This window comes from Peromyscus maniculatus, chromosome X (genome assembly GCF_049852395.1).
Source record: "Peromyscus maniculatus bairdii isolate BWxNUB_F1_BW_parent chromosome X, HU_Pman_BW_mat_3.1, whole genome shotgun sequence".
NCBI lineage: Eukaryota > Metazoa > Chordata > Mammalia > Rodentia > Cricetidae > Peromyscus > Peromyscus maniculatus.
In genome coordinates, this window is record NC_134875.1 from 116575747 (window position 1) to 116588724 (window position 12978).

The 12978-nt window shown below is 43.1% G+C and overlaps 1 protein-coding gene across 3 annotated transcripts in view; it reads left to right on the top strand.

The window, feature by feature from the left end:
* Positions 1 to 12978, top strand: part of Pir (pirin) — a 94753-nt gene that overhangs the window by 73760 nt on the left and 8015 nt on the right. For all 3 annotated transcript variants that reach the window (XM_042269024.2, XM_042269023.2, XM_006973204.4), the window contains one exon: positions 7153 to 7235. In XM_042269024.2, coding sequence (XP_042124958.1) covers positions 7153 to 7235 — 83 coding nt within the window. The remainder of the gene's footprint in view (positions 1 to 7152; positions 7236 to 12978) is intronic.

The window sequence follows — 12978 nt, forward strand, 5'->3', positions numbered from 1 at the left end:
ATGACCATGGGCCATGTGTACAAAACATCTGGCAGAAGATGGAGTTATGGTCTCCAGCCTCTGAGTGAAGTTATGTGTGTCCAAAGTAAACTGGACCATGGACAGAATCCAGCTCCCCAAACTGGCCTCTTAGGACTCTGCTTCAACCGATGAGCACCAGGCCAAATGACATCATTTGAATCCAGTCTCCTGGCTGTGCTCCTCTCTACCCCTTCATGATGTTGCTAATGAAAAAAAAAAAACACAAAAGGGCAGCAACACATCACCAGAGAAAAAGAAATGACCCAACAGAAATAGCTGTTAAAATTGTCCTCACAAGTTTAGAAAGAGAAGCCAGAAAATGCTTCCCAATATTAGTACCTCATTTTTATCTTGCCTATAAACACGAATGGCACCCCTCACCCACCCCCAGATGGCAGGAACTGATAGTCATTCTCTTTTACACAATGTCAAACACCGTTGTTCAGTTAATGAAACATTGACATATGTAGGTAGTGTGTTGGGCTAGAATAGGCCACAGTTTGGATGGCAAAAGTAATCTTGGAAGACTGCATAAAATAAAACTTTAAGAGTGCTATTAATTTGGGAACAAAGCAAGGGGGTTGGAAGAGAAGGGTTAGAGTATGGAGGTATGAGGTGAATATATTCTAAGTACATTATATACTTGCTTGGAATGGCCTTATGTAACCCAGTATGATAAGATCCCTAAAAATGTGTATGTTGTCTTCTGTGTACAGTATGCTACATGTGGTGCATTTGTTAATGTGGATGTGTGTACATGTGTGTAGGTTCACATGGAGGTCAACATCAAGTTGCCTCCTCAGTTACTCTCCCCCACACACTATTTTTTATAACAGAGTTTCTCATTGAACCTGAACTTCACAGTTTCAGTCATAGACTTCACACGCTGGCTAGTCAGTGAGCTCCTGAGATTCTCAGCCTCTGGCTTCTTCTTCTTCCTCTTCTTCTTCTTCTTCTTCTTCTTCTTCTTCTTCTTCTTCTTCTTCTTCTTCTTCTTCTTCTCCTCCTCCTCCTCCTCCTCCTCCTCCTCCTCCTCCTCCTCCTCCTCCTCCTCCTTCTTCTTCTTCACCACTATCCTCAGTGATTAGTGATGTGGATAGGGCTGGGCATCCCAAGGCATAGGCCAAGTATTCCCATTTCAAATCCTCAGAACCCACACAAAAAGCCAAACATGGGTATATGTGCCTGTGACCCCAGTGGTAGGTAGAGGAGCAGAAAGGATCAGTGGGGGCTTGTTGGCCATCAGCCTACCTCCAGACTCCGGGAGAGACCCTGTCTCAAGAGAATAATGTAGAAAATAATAGATAATATGTAAATTAATAGAATAAATTAAAAATCTAAGACTAAGTAAAATTATTTATAAAATTAAATTGCTGTAGAAAATATGACAGAACAGTAAAAGATTAGTGAAACTAATCATCTAGAAGGATTTAGGTAGGGACTTATGGGTAGTCATTTAAAAAAAGACAAGAGATGAATCAGTAGGCAAAGTGCTTACTGTTTAAGAATGGTGATCTGGGGACAAATAGCCAAACTAGCGGAAACACATGAACTGTGAATCAATAGCTGAGGAGCCCCCATGGAACTGGACCAGGCCCTCCAGATAAGTGAGACAGTGGATTAGCTTGAACTGTTTAGGAGGTCCCAGGCAGTGGGACTGGGACCTGTCCTTGGTGCATGAGCTGGCTGTTTGGAACCTAGGGCCTATGCTGAGACACTTTGCTCAGCCTTGGTGCAGGGGGAGGGGACTGGACCTGCCTCAACTGAATCTACCAGGCTGGGCTGAATCCCCAGGGGAGACCTTGCCTTGGAGGAGGTGGGAATGGGGGGGAGGATTGGGGGGAAGGCTGGGAGGTGGGAGGAGGGAGGACAGGGGAATCTGTGGCGGATATGTAAAATGACTAGAAAATCTCTTATATAAAATAAAAAATAAGAATGATGATCTGAGTTCAGATCCTTAGCACGCATGAAAAAAGTAAGCTGGGTGTGGTGGTAGTGGGCACCTGTAAAATTAGTGCTGTGTTGGGGAAGACGGGAGGATCCCTGCAGCTTGTTAGCCAACCAGTCTAACCAATCAGTGAGATCCAGATTTAGTGAGAGACCCTGTCTCAAAGGACAAGGTGGAGAGCAACTGAGGAAAATACCCAATGTCCACCTCTAGCCAGACTACCATACACACACACACACACACACACACACACACACACACACACCTGTATACACACAGAAACACATGCTAAAGAAATAACTAAAATGAAAGACAATGCTTCAGTCTAGGTATCAAACACGTCAACTGTATTTATCAAAACATGTAAATTACTGTACATTTACACTTTACAATATGGTGCTGGAAGCAGTTTGTGTTTTAATTAGTAGTCTCTGTTGTATCAGAAGAACTTCTGCTATACATATATATTTGATGATGTTAGAATCTGTGATGGAAGTTACCAGAATTTGTGGGACAGTGTCTGACACTAGTTCTTATAAAGAGAAGAAAATGAAAAGAGGAAGCTCACACTCTGGAGCTGGACCCCAACATTAAAATATTTTTAAATATTTTGCCCTTTTATGATAGTTTAGGCAAAAAGAAAAACTACCCTACAATTACATTTTTGGTTAAATTTTCCTTAACTGCATTATTCAATTTAACATTCTTGGCAAAGATTGCCAATGGAAAGTATTTTATTATCTGATCTGGCTCGTTTTATAATTACAAGTAGTCAGAAACAATAGGATGTGTTTTGGAGGGACTTATCTGAGGCTCAGGAGATAACCAGATGGGTGACATATCACAGAAATGATCGGAAAAGGAAGACGCAGCTGGCCCGATTTCTGTGGCACTGTTTTGAAGACTTCGAGTAGGAGGCTGGAAACTCATGGTAGACTGAAAATGATCAGCCTGGAAACGACTCTGGTGTCAATGAGGAAAGTGTTCCATGGGGTAGAACATTTCCAGTGGCCCCTTCTGTATAGACACCATGATTTCACTTCTCCATCAGGAGGGAGCATGGGCAGCATCAGCACCCAACATCAAGTCAGGATTAGAGGCCTTTGGACATGCTTAACTCTGTTTCTAAATTAAGATTCCCTCACAGGCTGGTCAATGCTGCTGTCAAGCACACTGCCCTGATACGGGGTGCAGAGAAATACCAATTCAGCAGTATTTTTGAGTGCTGCCTCTTGTCAGCTCACTCTATTAAAACAATATCACAAAATACACTACATAACAAAATCAGGGTCCAGGCGTGGATCACGTGGGTACTGGCTGTTACATATGAATTAGTTGAAGATAGAAAAATGGTTCATTCTCTGCAGAGGATGTCAGTAAAGCACACCTAATAAAATGTCATTCCCTGTCACAGTTTAAAATATTACCCAGCTCTAAATGATATTCCTCTTGGACTCCCAGACTTTTCTTGCCAAATTTCTGTGTAAGTGGAAAGTCAATGGAGTTCTGTTATTCACTCCATGACATTTGCTGACATGTACCTTTGATGAATGGACGTTATGTTGGGGGTGGCTCTTGCTAATGTGCAGAGGCTGATTGTGCCTGAGCTCATGTTGAATCTTCGGAATTGGCAAAGTATTTTCACCAGGGAAACTGTGATACACCAAAGTCGGGTTTATTCTCTGGCTACCACTGTCCTCCAAAGCCAGTGAGTAAACACATTTTTAATTTTTTTTCTGCTGTGAATTTTTGTTTTACATCTGCTAAGCACCCCTCAGACAATGTTTTTAAATTCAGGGACATTATTAAAGTATTAAAGAACCAGTTTATGACACAATGGCATCTATGCTTCTCTAGTGGCATTTGAAATGATGTGATTTAGTAGCAGGTCTGCTCTTAAATGTATGTGACAACTAGCATAAACTATATTTGGAGATAATGCACTGCACCATAACACAGTATTCAAATACCTGCAGCTTCTCTTGGAGACAGAGCTATCCATAGAACGAATACTACTGTGGTTTGTTGGCTACTTTTGTGGCTTAAGAAAAGCTCCATTTCAGTTAGCTGTTGAAGAAACTGCATACGTGATTTGTCTCCCGTCCAAGGCCACACTCAGTTCTAGCTGTGGACTTGTGTCGAACTCTTGTTCTTTCAGGATCCTGCTTCATGATTGTCAGCAACGATGTAAGCCATATGCCCCTGTAAAATATATCCCCTATCTGCAAAATATAGGCTGAAAGATGACTTCTGTAGAAAACATAGCCGTTTAATGCTAACTAATATGCCCAAATTTACAAATTGTGATCCTGTTTCTATGATAATTCATCAAGTTATTGTTTTATTTAGCTAATCACTTCCTTAGTAAGCTCTAAGTTTTAGCTTGAAGTCTTTGCTATTTCTTGCCTTTGGTGTGTGAGATGTACTCACATAGTGCATGCATATGTGGAGGACCAGGCCTGTCACTCTTCACCCTATTCCCTTGAGGCAGGGTCATTTCCTCCCTTGAGGCAGGGTCATTTCCTGAACCTGGAGCTAAGCTGGTGGCCAACCAGCCCCGATGATCCTCCTAACTGCTTGCTCCCCACAGTGTTAAGGTTGCAAGCATACACAGCCATGCCTGGCTTTTTATGTGAAGGATAGGGGCTTGAACTCGGGTCCACACGCTTGCGCAGGAGGTGCCATCTGAGCCTCCTCCCTAGCCCCTTGAATGCTGGATTTGGGATCTTCCTTCTGTTTTCTGTTCACATGTCTGTTGTTTTTCCACCCATCTGGAAGACAGCCTAAATTTCACCCTTCTCTACAGCTCCCGGTGGCTCTTCTAGCCCACTCCGACCTCTCCATTGTCCAGAGCCTTCTCTCAGAACTGCTGCAGGTCAGCACATGCTTACAAAGGAGCATGTCAGACTCAGCTTCTTTCTCAACTCCCTCGTGCCCTCCTTCCCGCTCTTTCAACCGGTCTTTCTCTTTTCACTCTGTTCACATTGTAATCCATTTGCACTTTAGACTGTTAAGAGAACTCCCAACAAGTTTTCCTAGGTTCAGACTTGCCCTCCATTTCCTTTTCTGCTCTCCTTTCAAATCCGCAAGACACAGATCTCATTATTTCTCCTCTCTCTCCCTCTCTCTGTCTCTCTGTCTCTCTCTGTCTCTGTCTCTCTGTCTCTGTCTCTTTCTGTCTCTGTCTCTGTCTCTCTCTGTCTCTGTCTCTCTCTCTCTGTCTCTGTCTCTCTGTCTCTCTGTCTCTCTCTCTCTCTCTCTCTCTCTCTCTCTCTCTCTCTCTGTGTGTGTGTGTGTGTGTGTGTGTGTGTGTGTGTGTGTGTGTGTGTTTAGCTCACTCACTCACTTTGTATGTATAAGAATGACTTTGGAGTGTTTCCTTGATACATTTCCATCCTCCTTCCCAATAGAATGTTGAAGTCATGATAGGAGGTTCACAGTTTCCCCAGAAATTTTTACCCACTACCTCCGACACCCTGTCCTCTTGTCTGCGATACCCTTTTCCAAGCTCTGTTTCCTGCAGATCTGCCCTGTCTTGCACATTGCACAGCTCTGTTCAATTCTTACTTCTTCCAGAACAAACGCTTGGGGTGCTTCAACCTGAATGAGTCTCCAAGACTCCTGTTTTCTCAGGAATCTTTGTTACCTGTAAGTGTTAACTAGCTTCACTTCATCTGCCAGACTTAGAATAGAAGGGAAGGAAAGTTATCTATCCTAAAGGCACCCCCTCCAGAGGGCTTAGAAGGCACCCCCTCCAGTGGGTTTAGAAGGCACCCCCAGAAGGGTTTAAAAGGCACCCACTCCAGAGGGTTTAGAAGGTACCCCCTCCAGAGGGTTTAGAAGGCACAGCACCCCCAGAAGGGTTTAGAAGGCCTCCCCCTCTGGAGGGTTTAGAAGGCACCTACTCCGCAGAGGGTTCAGAAGGCATCCCCAGAAGCATTTAGAAGGCACCCCCTCCAGTGGGTTTAGAAGGTAACTCCTGACTGACAGCTGGGGAGCCTGCATGAGACCGAACTAGGCCCTCTGAATGTAGGTGAAAGTTGAGTGACTTGATGTGTTTGTGGATCCCCTGGCAATGGGACAAGGACTTATCCCGGGTACATGAACTGACTTTTTAGAGCCCATTCCCTATGGTGCGATGCCTTACTCAGCCTTGATGCAGGAAGGAAAGGCTAGGTCCGGCCCCCACTTGGTATGCCGGCTTGTGTTGACTACCCAAGGGAGGCCTTACCCTCTTTGAGGAGGAGATGGGGTTGGGATGGGGGATAGATGCGGGGGGAGTGAGAGATGGGGAGGGAGGGGAGCAGGGGTTGGTATGTAAAAGGAAAGAAATTTTTTAAATAAAAAAATTATAAAACAAAAAGAAGGCATCTCCCTCCAGAGGGTTTAGAAAGCACCCACCCTCCAAAGGGTTTGGCACCCCACCTCGAGATGGTTTAGAATCAGACCTTGTTCATTATGCAATAAGATGCTATCTGACTCATTTAGTTTTCAGTTGAATTCTTCTCTGATAATTGCATGTGCTTATATTTGGTTGATTCCAAGAACATTTTGAATTATTTAGATATAAGGAATCTACTTTGCACATCTTTGCATTTTTTTCTCTAGTTCTTGAGAGCTGGAGGAGATGCTCAGTAAATTCTTGTTGAAATGAATTATTGATGACATTTGATCATTTTTCTAGGTCTGCTGGCTTCTTATGAGGTTTGTATTTTACACAAGAGAACACTTTTATGAACATGTAATTCCAAGGGCTTTTAAAAGTCAATGAAAGCCGGGTGATGGTGGCACACGCCTTTAATCCCAGCACTCAGGAGGCAGAGGCAGGCGGATCTCTGTGAGTTCGAGGCCAGCCTGGGACATACAGTGAAACCCTATATCAAAAACCAAAAACAAAACAAAATAAAAAAAAGGGTCAATGAAAACATTTGGTCATGGAATTAAGAGTATAAATGGAAGCATGATGCAGGGTTCACTTTCCTGCTGTTTCCTACATTGAAAAACCGATCAGTTTTAGCCTTTAGTAATAGCAGATGTAAACAGCCCAGAAATTCAAGGTTTCCTACGTCTGTTATTTCTGAAACTATAAAGTATTATAGTGCTAAGTAGTTGACCAAAAGTGTGGGCATTGGATGGATGCACTCTAACAATCACCAAAGTTACTGGGTCATCTTTTGTTGTAGGACCTGATGGTGCTCAGCAAAAGATAGAACCCCATCACACAGCGGTGCTTGGAGAAGGTGACAGTGTCCAGGTGGAAAATAAGGTATTTTAAACTTATAATTTTTTGTCTCTCTGTCTCCCCCCCCTGTGTGTGTGTGTGTGTGTGTGTGTGTGTGTGTGTGTGTGTGATCATGCCCATTCACACACATGCAGAGGCCAAGGTCAAGGGAGGGTGTCCAGTCCTGGGTCTGTCTCTGAACCTGAAACTCACTATTGCATCTAGGCAACCTGGCTGTTTCTGTATACACCCCCCAAGCTTGGGGGTTATGGGTATGAGTGATCACACAGTTTTTTATGTGGATGACTGTGATTTGAACTCACATTCTCATGGTTGAATAACAAGAGCTCTTACCAACTGAGCCATTAACCCAGCCCCAAACATCTAATTTTCTTTTTTAAAATTGAGAGTTTTATGAATCCATTTCCTTTCTTTCCCTTCCTTTACTCCCCTCTCCCATACTATTCCTTCTCAGTAGTCCTCCATGTACTGTCTCTGTTTTTAACCCACCAAGTCTACCTAGCATGCTGTCTGTACGTGCATCTGTGTAGGACCATCTTCTGGAGCATGGGCAGCCTCTTAGAGGTTGCATTCCTAAAGCAAACTAACTCTCCCACCCACAGCAGCCATCAATTGCCAATAGATCCTTGGGTAGGGGTGGGACTTCATGGCCCACCCTCCATTCATGATGGGATTTTGTCTAGCTTGATCTTGTGTAGGTCATGTGCATGGAGTCTCAGCTTCTTTGAATTCATATGTGCAATAGCCCATCATGTCCAGGAAATAGTCTTACTACAGACATCCACTGCCTCTGGCTCTTACAATCTTCTCCTCCCTCCCCTTTAATTTTCTTAGCTTATACTTTTTACTAATTTCCATGAAAAGGCTTCAATCTCTCATAAAACTGGAAACTTCTTCTCTTCTTTGGGAAATAAATTCTGCCACTATTTTATCAAACCCTTTTACTAATCTGCTGATTGCATTGCTCTATTTTGAGCTTTCTATTGGTAATATTTCAAACTTTCATCTCTATTCATCTCTTGCCTTCGGCAATCATGTAAACGTCTATATTGCTTACTGTCTGTATTGCTTCCCCCTAAACATTTGAATCTAGAGGCAATGCATCTTCATTGTTTTTTAATATTACTCTGTCACAAAACTGATTTATTTTTTATTTAGCATAAGTAAAACTAGGCTAGTCCTCTAGGAATATAAGTCCAGATCTGCATGCTCACAAAGAGCCCTTTCAGAATCATCCCCATTTGGAGCTAAGAAAAGCATGTGATGTGTTTCATAGTTCTTTGAAATGAGAATCTCTGCTTTTCAAGTTAAGTTTTAGGTCTCTTGGGACATTTTTTGGTTCTTTCTCATGTCTGTTACATCCCACTGAGCAATTGACTCTGTGAGCCCATTAAGCCAATCTGACTGCTTTGTGTCACTCCAGTGAGGAAGATTAAGGAGACAATTGTGTACAAGTTCCTGGACAGGTACATTTTGAAAAGCAGGAATAAGAACTGTTTGGGCAGCAGCTGACCAAGGAAGAGGCAGTCTGACACACTTCTCGCCCTCTGACCCTGCTATCATAGAATGCAGTGGACTGCAGGCGATTTTAGATTCCAGTCCAATTTACTGACAGCTCACATTCTGCTGCCTTGATCAACAGCAGCCCCTCTATGAACAATAAATGGAACAAAACACAATCTCAGGAACACCAGAAAAAATGCATATCTCAGGCCTGTGCCCTCGGATTTTATGTCAAACCATAGGAAATTTCCATGTTTGACTTTCAAAAAAAGCAATTTCACATATCTCAACCCAGTACAGAAAAAAGGCATGAAAATTATTCGCAGCCCAGAACTTGCTGATGTATTAGTTTCTAGTCGGGTCTGGATTCATTTGGCAACCTCAGTTCTTCCTATTGTGTCACAGAGAACACGCTGCAGATAAGAGTTTAGAAGGTCTAATTGAAAGAAGTGATGGGGGAACCTGCAGGTCAGAGGATAGCTTAGACAAAAATAAGGATTCGTTCATTGGCAATGGGGCATCCCTGACCCGGGGGCATCCTGTTACTGTTGTATGCAGTTCTGTCATTGTTCATGTGGTCATGACGACTTTAGAATGAAAATCTGTATTGAAAAGAACTGTTATGTAAAGAGGTTGTATGTGTGTAGGAAAGTCAGAAGTTTTCTTTACAAGAGGATAGAGGCTGCGAAGGCTTGGGTCTTGACTTTGCCTCTTGTTGGGTATGAGACTGTGGACATGTTTCTAAATGGCTTTGTGCTTCGGTGGCTTCGTTTCTTTTACAGTTATTATTTACTTGTGTGTATGTGTGCGGGAGTGCACAGGCCACAGCATGCATATGGATCCCAGAGGATAACTTTCAGGTGTGGTGACCAGGCATCAAGCTTGGGTCATCCAGGTTGGCAGCAAATGCACTGAGCTGTCTCCCTGGCCCAGGCTTCATTTCGTTTGTCTGCAAAATTGAAATAATGGAAGCCAACCAACTGTTAGGATTATTCAAATGAAGCAGGCTTACCTCTGCCAGCATCTGTTCCAGATCTAGCATAGAGGTCAGCAAATGATGTCCAATGGGCCAGATCCAAATACATTTTTTTGTGTTTTCTTGGTCCACTGTCACTTGCGTTCATTTCTGGGGATCCTTCCACTGTGTGGGTAGAAGTCGGTTATGGCAGAGATTGAACGACCTAACAAAGCCTAAGACTTCCAGCCCTTTACAGAGCAAGTTTGTCAGTCCCTGGGGTAGTACAGTGGAAGTACCCAGTAATGGAAGGGGAAATGAAGCTACTGACAGTACCCGGCTTACCACACTCACACATGCATTCTCTGATAAGGATTCAAGTCCCACATAACAATGTTCACTTCTTAGAAAAGGCCCTGGGGCTGGAGAAATGGCTCAGCAGTTAAGAGCACTTGACTGCTCTTCCAGAGGACCTAGGTTCAAATCCCAGCACCCACATGGCAGCTCACAACTGTCTATAACTCCAAGATCTGACACTCTCATAGGGACAGATATGAAGGTGGAAACACCAATGCACATAAAATAAAATTTAAAAATAAATTAAAAAATTTTAGAAAAGGCCCTGAGAATTCTGACAAGAAAGACGCACTGGGTTATGGTTTAGAATAAGGAACCTACTTGGCACCTAACTTTCATTTAGCCCTGATCTGCTTGCAGTTTCAGTACACCTCACCCCATGCCCGCCACCATCATGCCCATCTCCTTTGGGGACCAGAGTATGGGCCATTCCTCTAGAGTGACTAATCTGTGGGGTAGGAGAAGAAGCTAAGAATAAAATGATGTGCAAAGCCACACCTCAGTTTCCTTTGTGCCATCTTATCATTTATTTGATCTATCTCAGGCTAATGTGGGCTAGCCCATGAAAACCTAAACTTCCCTCCTCAGTGAATAGATTGCCTTTTCCATTATTGCTTTTTCTTTTTCCCCCCCCTGGGGATGCAAACTTCAGTCCTCATGTTTGTATGGCAAGTGCTCTAACCATTGAACCATCTCCCCAGCCCATTCTATTATTCTTAAGTCTTCTGTAACACCTAACAATGACAGTGGCCCTGGTTTATACCAGGCTTGAAAGTCTTTGGGCCAGACCCTTTGACTTCATGGACAAAGCCCAAATCATACGGCCTTTATAATGAATTCAAATATTTCAAAGTTCTCAGAGATTGGAATCGACCACAAGCTGTTCTGGACACACAATCCTGAACTAGTTCAGGTTACCCTCAAGCTGCCTCTGTTTCAAAAGCTCCCTCTGTGAGTTTGGTTGGCCTGCAACTGGTGTGCTGGAGTTTTCTTCTGAGTGATGGTTGCTCTAGTGGACCCATGGTTAGAAGCACCAGAGTGCACTAAGAAAGATAATTCCATCGAATCTTTAGACCCATGTTGTTCCGAATTCCTAGAAGAGAGCAAGCTCATCTGTAGTAAGTGGACTGAGGTAGGTGCACACTGTCGTGGAAACAGTGGTTGAGGACAACCATGCTCTTAAACTGTCAACGGCCATCATATCTCATTCAAATGATTTGATGAAAAAAACCACTGAAACAGAAATGAAACAAAGCACTCTATGGAAGTTAACGACAGTGATTTGCTTTAGTCTGTGTAAGAGTTCATGATAAAAAGGACTGCTAGTTTTTTTGTTTGTTTGTTTGTTTTAACTGAGAACAGTTTACTGCTTGATCTTTCCATTGACACCCTGAGGAAAAACAGTGAAGTTTAGAAAGAGCAAGTGCATGCAATTAATTCATGCTGCAGTTCAGTTTCTTTCTGCTAATTTTTCCAGGCAATTCATCACAGTAGTAAATGGGGGTGTAGTCAAAAGGCATGCCACAGCTTCATTCCCACCATTCTGCTCTACACTTGATCTTAGCCCAAAGGGTGAGAAGCAATACCATTCTGCTCTTATTGCAGTCTTCGGGTTTGTAATCAGTTGAACTGAGTTGCAGACTCATAATTTGGAAGTTATCAACACATTAAATGACCCCTGGGCCTTTCCTCTAGGCTTTGATCATGTATTGTTGGTCTCCATGAGACACAGCATATGCCCAGGCTGTAACTGTTATGGGTATCAAAAGCAACTTATCTATTTTGTTTTATTTAGTTAGTGACCACTGAGTGTGGGGTGAGCACACATGCATGTGCTATGGTGCACTTATGGAGGTCAAAGAACAGCTCATAGGAGTCGGTTCTGTCCTTCCACCATGTGGGTCTTGGGAATAGAACTTGGGCTGTCAGGCTCGGTGGCCAGTACCTTTAACTGCCGACCATCTTGCTGGCCCCAAGGGCAATTTTTGAAATTCAGTGTTTAAGGAAGATGCAAAAGACTTAACTAGGAACCAAGAACCGCAGAAGACACACCAAAGCAAAAGGCAGGAGCCAGACTCTCAGAGGTCCTGCTTTGGAGATGGAGTCATTATACATGAAACAATCATCTGGGCCTCTAGTACATTGCAGGAGGATTTGAAATCAGTGTTCATAAAGGCACTGGCCTAGAGGCACCTACAGACTGACTGTCTTAGACTTGTCTCTCATCCTCTTTGCTCTTGCATGACTTTCATCCTTTGACACTATTGATGACAAATTTCTACTGGGAGTTTGAACTACATTAGCACGCTACTAAATAGCTAGCGAGGCGATTAGGTTTTTGCTAAAGGCTAGTTAACAAATGAAAAACAAGGGCACAGGGAAGGGGGTCAGTGGGTAACCTGGGTTCAATCTCCAGTGGAGGAAGAGAACCAACTATCAGAATCGCTGCTTTGACTTCCACATACATACCATGGTACACATGCACCATCCCCTGCACACAATAAATAAACAATGTAAAAAAATTGAAAAGCAAGAGGCAGAAAAGAGATCTGGCTTAGATTAAAGAAGGGGCCACCCAGATGGTAAATCTGTAGGAAAGTCACTGAAAGAAGTTTGGAGCAGAAACCTCCAGGGTCTTATAATGATGGGAAACTTCTCTAACTCCTAAAAGGTTCATAGTTTCTCATTTCAGACAAAATGCACGTGTCCCTTTATCATGCGGTCCAAATAATAATTGGAAAGTCATCATTTTATTTGAGTAATATAAAAGAGCAAGGCCTTTTTTTTTTTTTAGCACTTTCTCATTTCACAGTGTGGAAACAGGGCATGTTTATTACTCCCCAAAGGCCTCTCTTGTGATTGGGAAACTTCCATTCTGAAGAGTCACAGTGTACATTACATAGAGGCCAGTCTTTCTTCTCTGCTCCATTAACCCCTTCTCTTCCACTTGCT